Source organism: Hyperolius riggenbachi, chromosome 1 (genome assembly GCF_040937935.1).
Source record: "Hyperolius riggenbachi isolate aHypRig1 chromosome 1, aHypRig1.pri, whole genome shotgun sequence".
Lineage (NCBI taxonomy): Eukaryota > Metazoa > Chordata > Amphibia > Anura > Hyperoliidae > Hyperolius > Hyperolius riggenbachi.
In genome coordinates, this window is record NC_090646.1 from 379577087 (window position 1) to 379598377 (window position 21291).

A 21291-nucleotide genomic window follows, 5' to 3' on the forward strand; every position below is an offset into this window, starting at 1 on the left:
GTTGTTCAATAATAAATTTATTCCTCAAAAATACAACTTGCCTAATAATTCTGCACTCCCTGTATAATGAGTAATGATAAGCACAAAGTTTATCTTAAAGCATACCTGAATTGACATGTGACATGATGAGAAAAACAAGGGTGCATGTAGTGCTACCTCTACTGATAACTCATCTGAAGTGCCTTTCTTTTTTCGTGTTGTGAGGGTTAAAAACAAAGTGCTTTTATCCATTTCTTAAAAGTCAGTCTGCTGAACTGATGTTGGACAGGCAGACTCTGGCACCTTAAAGAGGAACTGATGCGAAAATCTTAAAATTTAAAACACATACAAATAAGAAGTACATTTCTCCCAGAGTAAAATGAGCCATAAATTACTTTTCTCCTATGTTGCTCTCACTTACAGTATGTAGTAGAAATCTGACATTACCGACAGGTTTTGGGCTAGTCCATCTCTTCATGGGGGATTCTCAGCAAGGCCGTTATCCTATACAATAAAATGCAAGTGTCCCTGCATCATCAACTGAATGGTTGTGTGTCCCTGGCTTTTTTGTACTGATCATGTGCGCAGCCAGGGCAGTTAGGACACAGGACAGGATCTGACAGTTTGCTGTGTGTGGTTCACAGAGGTTCTCATTACATTGTGGGAAATAGCAGCTTTTTCCAACTGCCAAGCAAGCAGCTCCCTGTGTGCATATACTTCAGACAATGGTGGGGAACGAGCAAGTGGGACGTGTATGTGCACGCATTGTGGGGGGTAGCGGCTGTGACCTAGCGCCCGTTTTTTAACTAGTTGTTTATAAAGACATTCCCTGAAAATTATTGCTACAAAGATGCTGGCCAGCCTCCCTGCTCGCTGCACACTATGTTGGCAGTTGGATGGAGCAACTGCCATTCACTAAGTGCTTTTTAAAATAAAGAAAACCCTGGGAACCCCCTATGAAAAGATGGGCTAGTCCAAAATCTGTAATGTCCAATTTCTACTACTTAATGTAAGTGACAGCAACATAGGAGAAAAGTAATTTATGGCTCATTTTACTCTGGGAAAAAAAATGTACTTCCTATTTGTATGTGTTATAAATTTTAAGATTTTTGTGACAGTTCCTCTTTAAAGAGACTCTATAACACAATTTTGAGCCTTATTTCTTCTGTCCTATAAGTTCCTATACCTGTTCTAATGTGGTCTGTCTTACTTCAACCTTTTCTAGTTGCACTGTCTCTGTAATAAATCTTATCTCCTTTCCTCTGTCGTGTCTGTCGGCTGAGGCTGGAATGTGTGGAATGTGCAGCACTGCTTGTCATTGGCAGAAGCTTTACACACCTCCTCCAAGCTCTGCATTAGTCACACAGTAAGCTAATTCTCAGCCTATGATACTCTACTTAGAAGCCAGTCTTTTGTTTGTAAACACTGCCTAAAACTGTTAATTACAAACCAGGATTGCAGCAGGGAGTGGCAGAAACAGCGCAGAGGGGCACAGGAGAACATAAGGAATAGAATGGTATGCTTTTTATTGTAAGAATTTTAGAGTACAGATTCCTTTAAGGACCAGAGCTTTTTGTTTTCATTCTGCTGAAACTGGCTTCTTACCTATAGGAGGAAGCTCGGCTCTCACATGACAGTCGAATCTGCGGCCGCAGTGAGCAACAATCAGAACGGGACCATGGAAAACCGCCGGCGTGTGTGTGCGAAGTGTGGGGTAGATTCTTACTTCCGCAGGCCCGAGCTTGTTAATCATGTTAATTATGTTATTTGTCAGTCCCGCTGCCTTATTGCTATTAAGGGGTCATGGTTGCTCATTTCTAATTTAGGTGTTATTGCTAAAATGAATATCAACACCTGAATTTTCATAACTGAAAGAACATATAAACTTAAATTGAACCTGAAGTTAAAATAAACTTATGAGATAATTAATTATGTGTGTAGTACCAATGATAAATAGAACATTAGTAACATAGAATAGTCTAAATTTTTATTTCTGATTTAATGGCTTAATTTCTAACATTTAATCACATTGCTACAGTTTCTGTTCAGAATCCCCACTCTGCCTTGTTTAGCTGAAAGATAAAGAAGTAATGACCCTTTGAACTTTACTGCAATTCAACCTCATTAGAAGCTTTATCTCATTTATTTATTTATTGTATTTATAAAGCGCCAACATATTACGCAGCGCTGAACATCAATTTAGGTTACAGACAATATTTAGGGGTGACATACAGCAATATGACAATACAGGAATACAAGAAAACCAGATCACACAGCACAGTATAAGTACAAGGTAATGCTTAGTCAGTCACTGGATGAAGCATGGAGATTAGGCAAGTTATGTTCACTCAGATGCATAGCATGGGTTCACAGTAATGGAGGTGCCAGATCAGGTAGGACACAAAAGGAGGAGGACCCTGCCCAAAGGCTTACAATCTAGAGGGAGAGGTAAGGACACGAATGGTAGGGGACCAGAGTTCAGCTGTAGGTTTAGAGCACTTGAGAGGGGTAGTAGGCCAGAGTGAAAAGGTGAGTTTTGAGGGCTTTCTTGAAGATGTTGAAGGAGGGGGCTGCCCTAATGGGTGGAGGTAGGGAGTTCCATAGTGTTGGAGCAGCTCTTGAGAAGTCCTGGAGGCGTGCATGGGACTGGGTGATGCGGGGGGCGGTTAGGCGAAGTTCATTGGAAGAGCGGAGTGAGCGGCTAGGTGTGTACCTCTGAGTAAGATCAGAAATGTAGGTTGGACAGGTTTTGTGGACAGATTTGTAGGTCAGACACAGTATCTTGAATCTGATTCTGGACTGGATAGGAAGCCAGTGGAGGGATTCTAGGAGGGGATCTGCCGTGGTGGAGCGATGGGAGCAGTGGATAATTCTGGCTGCCGCATTCATGATGGACTGCAGTGGGGCTGTTCGGGTCATAGGGAGACCAGACAGCAGGGCATTGCAGTAGTCAAGGCGGGAAATTATGAGGGCATGGATGAGGAGTTTGGTGGTGGCAAAGGTCAGGAAAGGGCAAATCTTACAGATGTTACGAAGGTGGAAGTTGCAGGACTTTGTGAGGTTTTGGATGTGGGAAGTGAAGGAGAGTGCGGAGTCCAGGGTGACACCCAGACAGCGGGCTTGAGAGGTAGGGCGAATGGTAGTGTGGTTAACAGTGACATGCACATCTGGGAGGTTCGTGGATGGCCGGGGTGGGAAGATCATAAATTCCGTTTTGTCTAGATTTAGTTTCAGGAACCTAGCAGACATCCAGGAGGAGATGGCGGATAGGCAGGAGGAGACCTTGTCCATGGTAGTGGTGGATATGTCAGGGGTGTGGAGGTAGATCTGGGTGTCATCTGCATACAGATGATAGTTAAAACCCATAGAGGAGATAACCTTGCCAATGGAGGATGTGTATAGGGTGAACAGAGGTGGTTGGGGGTGGACGAGGACTCATTGAAGGTGGTCGTGAAGGAGCGGTTGGAGAGGTAGGATGAAAGCCAGGACAGGGCGAGATCGTGAATGCCCAAGGACTGGAGGGACTGGAGGAGTAGGGGATGATCTACTGTGTCAAAAGCTGCTGACAGGTCAAGGAGGAGGAGAATGGAGTATTTACCTTCAGCTTTAGCTAAGGCAAGGTCGTTGACCACTTTGGTGAGAGCAGTTTCGGTTGAGTGGGCAGGCCGAAATCCAGATTGGAGTGGGTCTAGCAGTGAGTTGGCATTGAGGTACTGGGTCAGGCGTTTGTGAACCAGACGCTCAAGGAGTTTTGAGGCAAAGGGGAGGAGGGAGATAGGACGGTAGTTGGAGGGTAGCGAGGGGTCGAGTGAGGGTTTCTTGAGCAGGGGTAGTACAGTGGCCTGCTTGAAGTCTGTGGGGAAGGTGCCTGAGGATAGGGAGAGGTTGAACAGGGTAGTGAGGACTGGGGCCAATTCCGTGAAGTGAGGCTGGAGTAAGTCAGAAGGGATGGGGTCAAGGGGGGAAGTAGTGGTATGGGAAGTCTGCAGTAGGTGGTTGACTTCCTCGGTGGTAGTAGGAGTGAAGGATGTGAGGGGAGGATAGGGTGGAGGAGGAGCTGGTTGGGAGGGAGTGGGAGGTGAAGATTGGAGATTGGATATTTCCTGGCGGATAGAGACAATTTTGTTGGTGAAGTGGGTGGCTAAATCTGTGGCAGAGAGGGAGGTTTAAGCAGGGAGTTGAAGGTGGCAAAAAGACGCCGGGGGTTGGAAGCTTGTGCTCCGATGAGCTTGGTAAAGTATTCCTGCTTCGCATGAGCAAGGGCAGTGTGGAACTGCAGCAGGTTGGTCTTGTACTGTAGGAAATCCTGGTTAAGTCTAGTTTTTCTCCATTTCCGTTCAGTGGCGCGTGTTTTCCTCTGGAGGATGCGAATATGGGTAGTGCGCCAGGGCTGGGGGTTAGGGGGTCGGTTGTGGCGAAATATTGGTGGAGCAGCTTTCTCTAGGGCTGATGAGAGAGTTTGGCGATACTGAGCTGCAGCAAGATTAGGACAGGTTAGGGTGGGGAGAGTGGAGGAGAGGGCATGGAGGGGGTCAGCAAGGACACTAGGGTTGAGCTTGCGTAGGTCTCGCTGCCATCGACCAGGTGGGTGGGTGGCTAATTTGGAGGTGCCTTCCGTGAGGAGGTTGAAGGTGAGAAGGTGATGGTCTGAGGGTGGAAAGGGTGCGATGTCAAGGTCTGCAATGGTGGTGGATTTAGTGAATACAAGGTCGAGAGTGTGACCTGCAGTGTGAGTGGGGGTGTTGGCGTGTTGTACAAGTCCAAGTGAGTTGGCAATGGTGAGTAGCCGGGTCACAGCAGAGCTCTGGGCTTCATCAATGGGAATATTGAAATCCCCAAGGATGATGGTGGGGAGGTCAGAGGAGAGGATGTGAGGGAGCCAGGAGGCAAGGTCATCGAGAAATTGTGGGGTGGAGCCCGGAGGGCGGTATAAGACCGCAACAATGGCAGGGAGGGGGTGGTAGAGGCGAATGGTGTGGGCCTCAAAGGATGTGAATTGTAGAGAGGTAGGTGGTGTGAGGACACGGAAGGTGCAGGATGGGGAGAGGAGCAGACCCACCCCTCCCCCGGTCCTGTTGTCTGGTCTGGGGGTGTGACTGAGGTGAAGACCCCCATAGGAGAGGGCAGCCTCTGCGGCAGAGTCAGAGGGGGTGAGCCATGTCTCAGTGAGTGCGGGGATGGTGAGGGATTTGGAGAGGAAGAGGTCGTGGACTGCTGTAAGTTTGTTGCGGACGGATCTGGCATTCCAGAGACCGCAGGGTAGGGGGAGTATGTGTTTGTGGGTGGGATGGATGGAAATAAGGTTGGAGCGACGATGGGTGTTGAGGTTATTTGTGGACAGAGGGCTGTGAAGTGTATGGAGCAGGTCAGCAGGGGATGCTTGTCTGGCAGCAGCATTGCTTCCCTGCTGGTTTAGCCTCTATTTACTTTTCAATAAACAAGACTGAATTGACAAGTTGTCAACAACCAAGTTTGCATGGATAACAGCTCACATATTTTAAGATTTGCTGTACTGGAAAAAAAAGAACTTTAGAGAATGTATTACTAGTATTATATGTACCTATGTGTATCTCATGATGTCACATGTCACTTCAGGTAAGCTTTAGAGATTTAGGCCTAAAGATAAAACTGCAGTCAGAAAATCATGAAAGTAAATATTAAAAGCATTCACGAATAACACTGTACTTATCACTAAAGTGCCAACAAGAAAAACAAAAGACTCCGATTTCTTCATAAGGATAAAGGTGGCCATACACTGGTCGATTTGCCATCAGATTCGACCAACAGATAGATCCCTCTCTGATCAATCTGTGGAGCTGCCCCCCCCCCCCCTGCATACATTACCTGTTCCGGCCGGCGCGAGTCCCCTGGTCCCCGCTGTCTTCTTCTCCGCTCCAGACCGTTCCTGCAGCTACTGAACTTCCTGTCCAGGGGAAGTTTAAACAGTAGAGGGCGCTCTACTGTTTAAACTTCCTGCCGGGACAGGAAGTTCTGTGTAGCTGCAGCCCTGGAGCCCAGCACGGAGAAGAAGCAGCGGTGACAGCGGGGGCTCGCGCCGTCCGGAACAGGTAATGTATACCTGCTGTATTGCGTCGGTCGTCGGGCATTTGAACGCCGCTATCGACGCACTCCCGACCCGCCGGCGATCGAGAAAAATATTCCGCGCGGACGGATCGACGGGAACGAACGATTACGGACGGAGATCGATCGTTCTGTCAGAAGTGTGCGCGGCGATTTCACAGCCGATTCGATCACTGTGATCGAATCGGCTGTATATTGGCGGGAAAATCGTTAGGTGTATGGACCCCTTAAGAGGAATTCATGCTAAAGTACAGTTTCTGCAGAGTGAGCTGATCTCTGACAGTAGGCCAGCTAGAGGTGATTGCCAGTCCATTATCTGCAGACTACCATATCATGTCTATTGCTAGCCATTCTAAATCATTTCTGAAATAAAATGATAGACTAGTCCAAGTTTTTAAAAAAAGTAACAGTAAATTATTCTGTGCAGATAATTTCTCTTGCAGGAAGATTGGAATTTATGGACCATCTGTACACCATATAGTTTGCTGTTACCATAGTTGCAAAGAAGTGAAATTTGAATTTCCCAAAAGCTTTAGAAACTCATAGTTGGCTGCAAAGTGAAATGGATAATTCATTTTAAACAACAACAAACTACAAAATCACTGGCATAATACTGCTTTCTGTTTCCATCTTATTTCTTTATAAAAGTGGATTTGCATAATTTAATTCAATTCTTGAAATAGAAATGATAGAACAACGCTCTCCTAAACCACTCATTTACGAGCCAGCCGTGAGTTACATTTGGTTTGCGTATTCATAAATTATAAGACAGCGAATACACGGCAAGGATACATTCCTGAAATCCTTTTATCTAATGGTTCTCTTTACCTTAACCTAATATCATTTCTGATGAAACCTGCAAAAGTTAATACATTATTAGCTGTACTAAATAAAATCAAACAAAATGGTAGCCCCTAGTGGCCTCCCTTCTGTAGGCTTGCTAACTGCAGCATAGGAGCCTTGCAAAAAATGATTTAAAAAAAAAAAAAAAAAACATACCGTAAGCTGTTTTAATGCATTGTTTAATTTACGGTCATGATTTCATTTTTATTGTCACATCAATGAAACAAATGGTGTAAATAAAAAAGCTTCTCTGCCCAGAAGAGTAAAATATCAGGTGGTAATATCCAAGGCAAGGTGAGAAGAATGCAATACATCAAAACATACTTGTCCTTGCACTTTGTGTTGACATATCACCCCACTGTCTCTACAGAGAGCCTGCGATTGCTTACTTAGGGATCCATTAATGACCTGTGCTTCAAAGGGAGCCCTACAGTAATGCTTTGCATTGCAAAAGGTGCGCAGATCCTATCAGTAATAAATCGGCAACTTCTTGCACTTCTAAGCTGACTTCATACATGGTCTATACAAAAAAATGCATTTTTTTATTGAATTTCTTTAACATCATTACTTTTCGTATATAGCTGATGGTTATTGTTATTATTTATTAAGTGTTGCTCTTCAAAGGAACTAAATCATATGCTGCTGTGTGCAGGTTTTCTTTTGCTAACGACATAGCACACGGAATGGCCTATCTACACCAGCATAAACTGTACCATTCACGGCTTAAATCCACAAACTGTGTGGTAGATGATCGATGGGTTTGTAAAATTACAGGTGAGTGAATATTTTATCGATATGTGCATAAAATATGAATAAAAAGAGACTGATGTGCTGCAGACAACTGAACAGGTGATATGCAATACAGAACACTGTATTTAGGTGTTGTATCCATTGCTTCTGCTTTGGCATAAGATCTAAAGGTGGCCACTAACGGTCCAATTTCTAGCGAAAAATCGTTTGAGCGAAATTCTGATTGGATTGGTTGAAAATAATCTCAGTTGATGGACACAATCGATTATAACCGATTATAAAAATAGTCGTCCGATTGCATTTTTGTCAAACCAAAATTTGGATTTTCTTGATAGGTTGCGATAGATAGGAAGCAAAGATTGGTTCAGTGATGGTGTAGTGAATGCATTTTTGTCAAACCAAAATTTGGATTTTCTTGATAGGTTGTGATAGGAAGCAAAGATTGGATCGTTGATGATGTAGTGAACGATTTTTCTTCCGATCTGAATATCTGATTACTCAAACGATTTTTTGCTAGAAATTGGACCATTAGTTTGGACCTTAAGCAGCGGCGTAACTAGAAATCCCCAGGCCACCCTGCTGAAAAAAAAAACATGAGCCCCCGCCCCCCCCCCCCCCCGGCCCACTCAGGGCCTTTTTGGGGGGCAGGAGGGGTCGCAACATAAGGGGAAACATTATAATTCACATAATAAAGCGATCAGTAAGTAAATCGTAATATTTTTTTACAGTCACTATTTGTAAAACATTTTTATCCACACAATAAAGCGATCACTAAGGGGGGTCTTAGGGTTAGGCACCACCAGGGGGGATTTAGGGTTAGGCACCACAAGGGGGGTCTTAGGGTTAGGCACCACCAGGGGGGTGGTTAGGGTTAGGCACCACCAGGGGAGTGGTTAGGGTTAGGCACCACCAGGGGGTGGTTAGGGTTAGACACCACCAGGGGGATGGTTAGGGTTAGGCACCATCAGGGGGGTGGTTAGGGTTAGGCACCACCAGGGGAGATTTGGGGTTAGGCACCACCAGGGGTGTCTTAGGGTTAGGCACCACCAGGGGGGTGGTTAGGGTTAGGCACCACCAGGGGGGTGCTTAGGTTTAGGCACCACCAGGGGAGTGGTTAGGGACCACCAGGGGGTGGTTAGGGTTAGGCACCACCAGGGGGGTGGTTAGGGTTAGGCCCCACTAGGGGGGTCTAAGGGTTAGGGATAGGTACAGGGAGGGTTCTGTGTGAGAGTAGGGTTATACAGTTATTTTTCATTGTTACAAATAATATTTTCAGATTTATTTACATGAAGAAATGATAAATAAAGGTTATACACAATATTATACAATTATAATTATTACTGTATATATATATATTATCGTTTTTTAACAAACGTTATAATAAGTTTCACTTTCAAAATAGGGAAGATTATCGTTTTTACAATTTGCGAACTCATACACATTATTTAATGTTTTTTAATTTGTAAAATGTTTTTACCAGATGATGGACTATTCTATGCAATAATACAGATATATGTGTTTTAGTGTATATGCAGTGAACACGTGGGGGTTTGCTGTAGACTGTGAGCGCCAGCCTCTGAGATATTATCTTATATTTGTGTGCAGAGGGGACGAACTAGTTGAGAGAGATCTGAAGGAATACGTCAGTATCAGCGCGCAGTGTGTTTTTGTATAATCATTCATATACGATCGTTTGGCAAATTGTGTCATTAGTGGCCACCCTTAGGCCCTGTTCACACTTGTGAAATCAAAATTTTACTTGCCGAGTAATAACCAGCAGCCATTAAAGCTTTTATTTTATTTTATTTTATATTTCATTAATTTTTCACCCATTAAATACATGTATTTTGTCATGTTGTGCCTTTCAGATTATGGTCTGGATACCTTCCGTAAAGCTGTTTCTATGGAAGATCATAACAAGTGCCATGATATTTCTGTTCGGGTGTATATACCACCAGGCACAGACTCTGTGTCCAGCCAAGCAAAAGCTGCAGAAACAGACATTTATAGGTAATACAGAGCAACCAAGCAGCTCAGGGTGACCCAAACCACTAGGAATGTATAGGGGGGTATTAGAGACCGAAAAAGCCCTCCTACTATTAAGCAATGCTTGGTGACATTTCCTCCTTAAAAAAGGAAATTTGCAATAATTCAGGTATAAGTGAATATTTATGGTTACCCACAATGCACCACTACTGAAATACTGAATATTCAAATTATCCCTTTTCACCCCTGTAAGCAAGGCAAGCATCCAGAACCGCTGGTGTAAAGCAAGCGTATAGCTTTAAATATTACACAGCTACATCAACCCAACATGCAGTAAGCCTGTTTCGGGCTTTTGGCCCTCATCAGTACATGGCAGGGATTGTTATGGCTGTAAAGGATAGGGCTTGGACCAGTACAGCAGAGTAACCAAGCAGCTCAGGGCGACCCAAACCACTAGGAATGTATAGGGGATAAAAGAAACTTAAAAGCCCTCCTACTAGGTAATACACTATTTAAATCCTCACCAGACAGACTCATCTTCCCTGCAGTAATCCATCTCCTTGTTTGGTAATCCTTTTGACTATGGTTTATGTCTTCTTTCATTCAAAATTGTGAAAATGCTTTTGCCATCCCATGACTCATGGATAAGTTACTGTTGTGTTCAGTAGTCATGGAAGGAGGATAACTGAAATTGGATGTATTTACAGGATTAAACCAACTATCTACAGTGTCTTCTCTGCATGTCTCTAGCCAGGGCAAAACAGGATCCAATAACCCACAACAGTATAGATAATCTTATGAAGAAAACAACTACAACAATGACATCTACAGGCCATATGTATGACCTCCACAGTAACGGTCACTGACAGAACTAATTTCTGTTTAGAGATGGTTCTGTAACATTACATGTCTGTGGATGTTTAAATGTGTGTCAGTACTTCTTATGCTGAGAATACACGGCTCGATTCTGAGCCATTTAGATGGCTCCATAGATAATTTCCGACACGTCCGATCTCCCGCCTGATCGTTTCGCTGCTCGATTCCGCATTGAACACATTGGAAAAAGATAAGAAAAATGAGCGGAAGATAAGAGAATCGCCTGCGGGATCGAGCGGGGAATCGATCGAGTGGGAGAATCGAGCAGCAAAATTGAGCCGTGTATGCCCAGCATAAGACTCTGAGTTCAGGACAGAGAAGTACCAGCAGGCTTCCCTGAAACTTGCTAGCAAGATAAGATTAAGTTATGATCTGCACAATGGGTCTGTATTCTCCCCAAACAAAAACATAGGCTGTTTAGTCACCCGTTATGGGATCCATATAGATAGAGCAAAATAAATACAATAAAAACAACTACAGTAGGTTTTTGTTTGACTACAGGTAGGCTAAAATGCAAGCTTTAGTTTAAAGCAAGCATGATTAACATATTTGCATTTTTAAAAGGGACCCAATGGACAGTATATTGAATATACTTTTAGGAAGATTATCTTCTGATAAATTGTTGACAATGGATTGTGCTTTTCAGCTATGCTGTGATTTTACTGGAAATTGCAATCCGAAACGATCCTGCATCGGTAAGATATTTATGTTATTAAAAAAAACTGTTACTGTTTGTTTTCGCTTTCTTTCCCACTGAAGAATAATTATATGTGGAATTTGATTGGTCTCTAGTTCTCTTCTACTTTATAAATGACCTCCATTAGAGAACTCATAAATGCAATAACCTAATTACTAACCTACATAACAATGTTATTAACTAGAATGAAAATATGTAGGTTTATAAAGAACAAACCTCTATACATTTTAATAGTGCTGATACAAAGGAGTCTTTAACAGCTCTCCAACCACATGCGATTAATAACTGATTTAATAACTTCCTGAACTGCAGGAATGGCTGTTTAGTAAAGTTCTGCATTAAAACAATCCCATATTTTATCCATTAAACCATTATTTATTTAAAACATAAGTTGTAAAACAAAAATATTTTTCTATCCAGTTTTTATATGCAACTTCAAGGCATTCTATGGTGAACCCCAGATGAAAATAAACAATTGTTTTCATCCTCCTACTCCTAAAAATGACTTTTTTTTAGATACCCCATGGTTTTATTTTATGTTTAAACATTTACAAAGTAGATTGAATGCTTTGTTGCCTCTGCTCAGTGTCAGCCTATCAAGTGTCCCTGCGTGAAAATACATGGACTAACTACCTGTTTTTATCTCCTTCTGCTCTCAGAAGTTGTGTTCTGCCAGGAAAACTTTTATGGCTGTAATTTGCTCATCAGTGATGTTTACTGTATTAGGCACTAACAAGACAGAAGCTGCCACTTCCATGCCTAAAAATTAACTCTTTCAGGCAGCAAAATACAACAAGTTAAAGAGCCTAGTTATTAATATGTTTTGTACTGTACATACACATGTTTATCTCATCATGTCACATGTCGCCTCGGGTACTCTTTAACTACTCCTGTCATTGCAGTAATTGTCCTTCCAATGGAAATGTAATTAGCTTAACTTTTATTTTGACCTTAAATATAGGTATACTGACTGTCATTAGCTAACACTTAGCTGACACAACTATTTTGTTTTGTGGTTTGTCCTATATTTTAGTTCTTTTTCCCCTTGATTTTTCTCATTGCCTGCTGTTGGACCTTAATGTCTTCTCTACACTGATTTAAAAAATAACACTTGCATTGCACATTTTGATATTCATTTTGATATTCATTCCAGAATGCCTAAATTGTTTGTGGTATTGCAGCCATACGTTTGCAGTGAGCTTGATTATTTACTGCTAATTAGTGATCCCAAGGCCTCCCCCATCACCATTTTGTCCAACGGCAAAGCTCTTAATGTACAGATGACACCATTATTACGACAGCTGAGTTGCATGTCCTTACATTTATCAGAATTAAGTGCGCCATTGAACTACCCACATTGCCATTTTGTCACGATCTGTTTATAACAAATCACTATCCTGCCAAGTGTTAGTCACTGAAGAGTCTTGTGCCCTCAGCAAAAATTACAAGCTTACTTTCTAGGCTATGTGTTAGGTTGTTTATCTACCTTCATATGATGTGCTGAATAATATTTTATATCATACTTGTAGCAACAGCTCAGGACGGTCAGTGGGGTGAGGTTGGAATATCCATTTGTATTTAAAGGACATTTGAATTGAGAAGTATATAGAGGCTGCAGTATTAATTACCTTTTAAACAATATCATTTGCCTGCCAGCCCTGATGGTCTATTTGGCTGCAGTAGTGTCTGAATAACACCAGAAACAAGCATGCTGCTAATCTTGTCAGATCTGACAATAATCCAAACATCCAAGCCGTACTTGATGGAATAAAAGAGCTTTGATACTATACTTTACAGCGGTGCCGGTCCTCTTTGATGTTTGGACTGTTGTGGGTCTTTGTGGGCACTCAGACCTTGACCTTGGCACCCGGATACTTTACTGCTGTGGTGCTCCTTCTAGTTGCCATTGTCCATAAGATCTGACAATAATGTCAGAAACATCTGATCTGCTGCATACGCTTGTTCAGGATCTATGGCTAAAAGTATTAGAGGCAGACAATCAGCAGGACAGCCAGGCAATTGGGATTGCCTAAAAGGAAAAAAATATTGCAGCCTCCATATCCCGTTTGCTTCACTTGTCTTTTAAGTGTCAGTAGATCGAGACACAGACAGATATGATTAAGAACCTTTCATGGTACACAACATGCTAGATGCTTTGGGGCATTAATTTGGTTGAAGATTATCATGTACCCTACGTTGCTGCTTTTAAGTACAATAAAGAGTTGGATTTTACCAGACAAATGAGAGTAAGGGTGCGTACACACCTTTGACAGATGTCGCCCGTCGGCTTGGGCGACATTGTTAGGATGGGCTATACACATGACACACTGTGTTGCTATGCAGGGGGCGACGTAGATACAACGAGCGGCGCGTTTGTGTGACATCATGCATGGAGGAGCAGCACGAGCAATGGGATTGGTAGGCACGGGCGTTCGCACATTGAGCAAAATGGGGCAGACGCCCCCCCTGGCCGCTAGCTGCCCCCTGGCCGTCACCACTGCCTGAGTCCCAGAAGCTAGCCCAGCGCCAGACTTCCGATCAGCCGACAACCAGTGAGTGCGGGCTCTAGGACCTTGCGGACACCACACTGATATGTGGAAGTGACATCACTTACTGTCCGCCCGCTCTCAGTGGTCACCAGCTGATTCTGAGGTCTGACGCTGGGCTGGCTGCTGGCACATGATGAGTGGGGGTCCCTGTCACTCACTACAGTGGGGCTCCTGTCACTACCTAAACTAGTAGGCACCTGTCACTACCTAAACTGGTAGGCACACTTTGGGGGCACCTGTCACTACCTAAACTCGGGGCACCTGTAAACTGGGGGCACCTGTCACTACCTAAACTAGGGGCCCCTGTCACTATCTAAGCTGTGGGGCACTATCACTACCTAAACTGGGGGGGCACCGGTCACCACCTAAACTGGGGGGAAACTGTCACTAACTAAATTGGGGGGCTCATGCCACTACAAACACTGGGGAGTACCTGTCACTACCTAAACTGGGGAGCAACTCTCACCACCTAAACTAGGGTGGGCACCTTTTTTGTGCGCCCTACACGTGTTGTACTATTACCACCACAACTTCACACCCCCCCCCCCCCCCCCCCCTGTATTTTGCTCTTTTTTGCCCCACCTGGAATATTTTCTGCGGACGCCCATTTTGGCAGGGTAGCGGCGTCAATGGGGCTGAGCAGATCCGCCCGGTGGGTTACTTTCTGGTTGGGGGTCGCCGGTTGCTGTACACATGTCTGACTATTGGCTAAGGCGGTTGTTATCGGCTGCCTCAGTTGACTGAAAGCACGCGTGTGTACGAGGATTAACATGGATATTAATACAACAGGGAATTGTATCAGTATAAGATGTACAAAATATAGTTAATATAATATAGCAGTCACATTTTCCATTTGAAAGGCATACATTGTTGGTAAAAAAAAATACTACCTAGTTATGAAATATTTTCATTATTGTGATGACTGTATCACTTTAATATTATTTACAATGGTGTAAAGTTTACTTAAAATGGGGAATGCTTTCAAAAATCACAGACAGAAAAGCTTTAATAACTCAACAAAAGACAAATGCTTAGGTTTGTTGCAGTACATTGTGAGCTGTAAAACAATGTGTACATGAACTGATGGAGCATTGTTGATCTTGACTTGGTTTCTAGTGGTGCAAAGGCTGGAAAGGTTGCTTGCAGTAACTTAAAAGGAAATGATCATGGTATCTGCCTGTAGCGTTACATAATGCAGTTCAGATCCCTGCGCCCGGATAGGGAGAGAGCAGCCATAGAGATGCAAAGAGGTACAGAGATCACAGTATGAATATGAATAATTTAGAACATGTGAAATGACATATGGTCACTGGGAAGTATTTGAGGCAGCAGGATTAGAAGGATTGAGTAGAATGCCTGAGCCACATTTACGATGTGCCGATGAAACAGCATCAATGTAATTAGCGATCATAATCACTCAGGAATACTAACAGATTGGCAAGGAGCACAGCACATCAGAACAGATAAGGAAGGAATACTATTTTTTTTATTTATCAAAAAGTGGTTCCAGCCTTTGGCATCATTCTCAGAAATGCACTGGCTGGTGCCTGAGTTTTGTAGAGTAAAAAAGAAAGGATACATTGGAGTGCTGTTAAAGCAGCAAGTGCAGCCATACTAGGGGAAAAAAACACATATATAAGTAGATAAATACTTGTTCTACTTACATAACTTATGTGTTGTACTGTCCACGTTTTGATTTCAGTGTTATATAGCAAATAAAGTGAAAACGGTTCCTTGGATTTCCCATTCTTATTCCCTCTGACTGACGCCAATCCTGATGTCAGTTCCTCCTTTATTTTTTTTATCCTAAAAAACTGCACTGCCATATCTAGCTTGCTTTGTAAACACATGTGAGCACAGCATAGATCATATTCCAGCAGCTAAATGAACTACCCCTAGCCAATCAGTAAGGAGCAGGAATGTGGGAGGGGAGGTGACAAGCTTCCTTCTCATTGGCAATGACCAAATAGAGCCCGGCTGACTGAGATAATATGTATTACAGCAGATATATTTCTGATTAGATTGGAGTCCTTGCAATGCAGAGTCAGGTTGCAGGCTGCATAATAAACTCAGAGCAGTGGGTAAATGAAATTTGATTTTAAGCAAACGTACTCAAAGACAAAAAAGCAATAATTTGTAAGTTAGATAGAAGAGGAGAGATTCCTCTAGAACTGGCTGCACAACCAATGACACCAGCTTTATTAGATACCTTGAATGAGCTATGTAATCAAGCACACTAAGTGCAATAAGCAAAGCATACATATTTGGGACAGAGTAATGCGTTCCAGCTCCACGACCCTTCATGCCATGCCAATAACAGTATCCTCCGCAGGTCTGTTGCTCTTACTTTTTCGGTTGTGCCTATCACACAGCATGTATTATTTTTCACAAAAGTGCATAATATTTCTGTAATGTGTAAATACAATACAAGATGTTCTTCGAGTTGTAATAATGTTACTTCTGTACTACTTTATTTGCTAGAAAGGAGACACGGATTCAGCCGAGCACTGTTGCCTTCCACTGCCTGAGTTAATTAGAGGGAAAGCAGACAATGCCTGTCCTTGCCCATCAGAATATGTGGAGGTTAGTCACTGAATGTTACCTTTATGTGTCAAATGAGGTTGCTGCAGCAAACATCTTCTGGGAAATAGGATTGTGATGTGAAGCCGACCAGCTGAAAGGGCCAGCAGCTGGCACTGTTGGGGTGGCCACTAATGGTCCAATTTCTAACGAAAAATTGTTTGAGCGATCAGAAATTCTGATCGGATTATAAATAATCTCTGTTGGTGGATTTTTCTGTTGGTTGTGATAGATAGGAAGCAAAGATTGGTTCGTTGATGGTGTGGTGAACGATATATTACAGTATTTTACTTCCGATCAGAATTTCTGATCGCTCGAACGATTTTTCACTAGAAATTGTACTGTTAGTGGCCACCTGAGGATGCGTACAAACATCCAATTTTACTACCTCCGTGTAGTATGTGAGTAAACAGATTTTGAAACCTATGGACAGATTATGTAGCCAAGCTCTCTCACTACATGGGAGTGGCAACATTGGCCAAGTGTACGTATTGTAAAGGCGTCAGGTGAACTGTGCGCCACTGGATGCTGATAATTAAAATATTGGAAATGTTATTACAAATATTTTACTATAGACTTACCGTATCCCTTATTTTCACACTAACTCTCCATCCTAATGTCTAATACAAATCTCCCCTCCTAATGTCTAACACTAATCCCCCCCATCTGTCGCTATAGTAGCTGATCGGCTATTCGCAGCAGAAGTACAAGCTGCTTCACTATTAATAGCCAATAGCTACTGACAGCCGATCACTATTAACAGGGGCTTATATAAAGGTAAACATGACATCTGCCTTAGTGTTAAAGTGTACCTGAGATTGGATTGAAGTGTATATTTATACTTACTTGGGGCTTCCTCCAGCCCCATGGGGTGAGTGGGCTCCCTCGCCGCCACTTTAAGCACTAACAAAACACATATGCCTGGAGAAAGGCTTTAAAATGTTCTCACAATCCTTCTCTGTCATTTTGAACTGCTAATTTTCATGACTTGCATGCAAAGTTAATGCAAATTGTACACAGCTTGGAATTGGGCCAATCCAAATCAGCTTCAGTTGCATTTGATTTGGCCAAATTCCGAGCTGCATCAAATCTGCATACATTTTGCATGCAAGTCAAAAAAATTGTCATCTCATTGATTATCTCTACACAATACATTTTCACCACTTACAGCGGGCCTAAACCCAGAACTTCCTCTTTGCTCTAAAAGATAAGCAACTTCATAATAACATTTAAAGAAAAACATTTATTTTTTTACAGCCCACAGAACTCTTACTGAGATTCTATAGAGTAGTTACTTCCTGGTTTCATGGATGCACAGAAACAGGTAACCTCCTATGTTTACATATCAGCTTGTCTGAGAGGCACACCATGGCACAGATCAGACAGAGCTGACAGCTAAAATAACAGTGACTCATTACTTCCAGATAAGGGAGAATTAGACAGGCTATTCCCTCTAAGTATGCACAGGGTGGCTTTCTCTGCGTTTTCATTATTAAATATAGGTGAGAAATGCAGTGTCAGCCTTTACATGTCCAGCTTCTGAAACGGCATTGAATAGTATGATGTCAGAATTGAATAACTTGAACTCAGGGAAAAGTTAAATTCATCTGGACCCAGGAGTCCTTTGCCTTACACTCCCTTAGTGATTTTTTACTGTCTCAATTGAACACAGCTACTGACACTCTGCAACTTAGGAACACAGAACTAAAATGCAAACTTGTTTTAAAACACGCAACAAACCAGGGGCGTAACTAGAAATCACTGGGTACCCCTACAAATCTTTGGATGCCCCCCCCCCAACACACACACACACACACACACACACACACACACACACACGGTGTACAGAAAACGCATATAGAAAACTGACAGACAAGTGTGCTCCAAGCCTCAGCTTATTACACTCACTCTGTCCATCTCTGATGGAGCAGAACTGGCTTTGCAGACTTCTCCAGCATCATTACAATACAGAGCACTTGGAGAGGGCTAGAGAGGTTGGGAGCTGGGCGCTGTACACAAGACCCTGCTGCACACTGAATAGGGACTGTCTACAAATCTTTGTCTGTAAAACTTGTATGATTCTGTATCAGTGGCTGAGCAGAGGCAGTCATTAGAACATTTTTGGAGACAAGAGAAAGCTTTCTCTCTCCATGCCCTTAGTTGTCAGTGTCTCAGGACAGGGAAAATAAAGTTCTCCCCATGGGGCCTCTGCTGCTTCTGGCCCCCCCTGAGCCTGCATCCCTTGCAGGGTCTATTGTTATGCCCCTGATACAAACTTAATTAAGCAAAACAGCAAAATCAATGCTGTGCAAACGATAGGCTGCAGCTATCTATTCTGAAGTACTTGTGTAGCATCTAATACCTAGATCACTTTATGCCAGTGTATTATGTTAATCCAAGGTGACCTGTCTCAGTGATAGCACAGAAGAGACTGGGACGTACACATGGAGCCTGTAATATATCTGTGTTTTACTGTAATCAATCTAAATCTGAAACGGAAAAGAGTCTGGATGACCTCTTTCTCTAATATCTGCTGCAGCTGATTAGGAGGTGCAGAAGCCAAAACCCAGCACAAAGGCCTTCGTTTGAGCAAATCAAGAAACTGCTGTACAAGATGAACCCGAACAAAGTCAGCCCTGTGGATATGATGATGACTCTGGTAAGGATGTATTTCATATTTCATATGCCTAATGTTTGTTTGCAAGCTTCATTGTTCCATAAAAACCTACCACAGTTGGAAACAAGTGCGCAATTAAATATACATGATGCTTCTACTGGCTGCTAAATATATATATATTAATTACTGTGATAAGTCTTGCATTCCTCTTCTTAATTTTGCTGCGCTGACTTGTGCTACGTGTCTGCACATATGAAAATAAACTCAAAGAAAACACCAGAAAACTTTAGCAGAAGCGGCACCTAGATTGATTGAAACATTCCAATTTTCCTTTACATTGAACACTCTCCTGTATTCTGGTGGCACAGTGGATAGCACTCTCGCCTTACAGCGCTGGGTCCCTTGTTCAAAATCCAGCCAGGGCACTATCTTCACGGAGTTTGCATGTACTCCCTGAGTCTGTGTGGGTTTCCTCTGGGCACTCTGGTTCCCTCCCATATACCAAAATCATGCAGATAAGTTAATTGGCTTACCCCCAAAATTGGCACTAGACTATGATGCAGTGGCGTAGCTGTGGGCCCTGATGCAAGTTTTACATTGGGGCCCCCCAAGCCCTCTACATAACAATTGATACAGCACACCAAAACCTGCCAATGGCAACTACACTGTCAGAGGTGCAAGAAAGGGATGGGGAACAGTTTGGTAATGACTAACACTATTGAAAGTATCTATAGAAGTCATTATTATGAGCACAGTACCAATAGAGAGCTAATACTGTAGTTAAGAAAGAGCCCCTTGGGGCCCCTCTGGCCCAAGGGCCCCGTTGCAGTCGCTACCTCTGCAGCCCCTATTGCTACGCCCCTGCTATGATGGACATACGACTAGGGTAAGGGTTAGATTGTGAGCCCCTATGAGGGGCAGTGAAAAAAACTGTATACCATGTAAAGCATTGCTGAAGTTGTCAGCGCTCTATGTAAATACTCAGTGGCGTACCTAGGGTATCTGGCACCTGATACTGATCATTTATAGACCCCCAAACCAGTGGCAGACAAAGCCAACGATGGGCCCCTGTGCAGAATAAATGAAGCGGGCCCCATGTGCAGGGCCGGTTCAAGTAACAATTGAGCCCTAGGGCAAAATTAGCCTGGGGCCCCCCAACAGACACCCAGAGCAAAAAGCGTCATTAGAGGCCCTTTAATGCAGCCAAATTTCCCTCCTGGGCCCCTGAGCTGGCTACTGACCCTCCCCCAATCAACTCCCAACTTAACAGACTCTGCATAGTCCCTGGGGAGCAACAGTTAAGATGGTGAGGGACACCTTGGGGGCCCCTACAGGCTCTGGGGCCCTGGGGCAATTGCCCATTTTTTCCTATGGTAGCTCCGGCCCTGCCCATGTGAGTGGGCGTGGTCATAACAGATCATGGTTGGATCCAAACAATTCCGATAAGATAAAAGTACATGAACCTAGGTCACATTCTGTAGCACACATTTTAAACTTGTATCTGACTGGGGTACAAGTTATTATCACTGTTTCTCTTGAGTTTCAGAGATAAATACGTGGAGAAAAGCCTGGAGAATAATTAGGCCCTAACTGGTGCAACTGCATGGTCCCAAGAGTACACAGGGCCCCTGTGCGGCTGCACGGCCTGCACGGGCCTATGTCCGCCTCTGCCCCAAACACCACCCCCCCCTCAACATTTTTTTTTTCCTTGAGGAGGCAGCAAATGCATTGTGGCAGAAAATCGTACAGAAGAGTAGTGAGTGCACATCGCAGTGAAAAGTGGGTGTGTCCTAATATGCCATTTAGCCCCACCCAGAAGACAGAAGTTGGGATAAGCAAATGGATGCTTCCAACAAATGATTTATTTAATCAGTACTCAGCACTTAGCAGCTGTGTTAATTACTCCGTGATTTCCTTGCACCAACTTCTGCCTCCTTTTCCACTCATCATTAATCATTACTAAGGCCTTGTTCGGTAAGGCATATGATGTGCGACATGCAAAAACATCAGAAGTGCATTACTGTCTCCCATTCCCACTTTATGCAGTTCAATGCGATATCGCGTTTCTGCACTTATTTTTGGCAAAACGCAGAGCTGTCCCATTAAGGCCTGATTCACACTATATGCGTTGCTGTGGACATTTTGGCAACACGCATGGTGTGCAACACACAAGTACATCAGAAGTGCATAGACTGCACTGTGTGACGTTCACCCTTTATGCGCTGCGCAGCGGTGGGATGCAGTATTGCACTAAAAAACCCACATTTTTGGAAAAAACTAAGGGCTGACTGTGAATGGGATCAGCAGCACAATGTATGGCAAGGTAGATGTCA

The 21291-nt window shown here is 43.3% G+C and overlaps 2 protein-coding genes across 9 annotated transcripts in view; one reads left to right on the top strand and one right to left on the bottom strand.

Annotated features, from left to right (window-relative positions):
• The window catches only part of LOC137516318 (prostaglandin reductase 1-like), a 496699-nt gene that overhangs the window by 246321 nt on the left and 229087 nt on the right, over positions 1-21291 (bottom strand). The window lies entirely within an intron of this gene.
• Positions 1-21291, top strand: part of LOC137516302 (atrial natriuretic peptide receptor 1-like) — a 101382-nt gene that overhangs the window by 15262 nt on the left and 64829 nt on the right. The window contains exons 2-6 of the mRNA XM_068234350.1: positions 7556-7677; positions 9522-9663; positions 11162-11210; positions 16243-16344; positions 18881-19000. Coding sequence (XP_068090451.1) covers positions 7587-7677; positions 9522-9663; positions 11162-11210; positions 16243-16344; positions 18881-19000 — 504 coding nt within the window. The 5' untranslated portion in view covers positions 7556-7586. The remainder of the gene's footprint in view (positions 1-7555; positions 7678-9521; positions 9664-11161; positions 11211-16242; positions 16345-18880; positions 19001-21291) is intronic.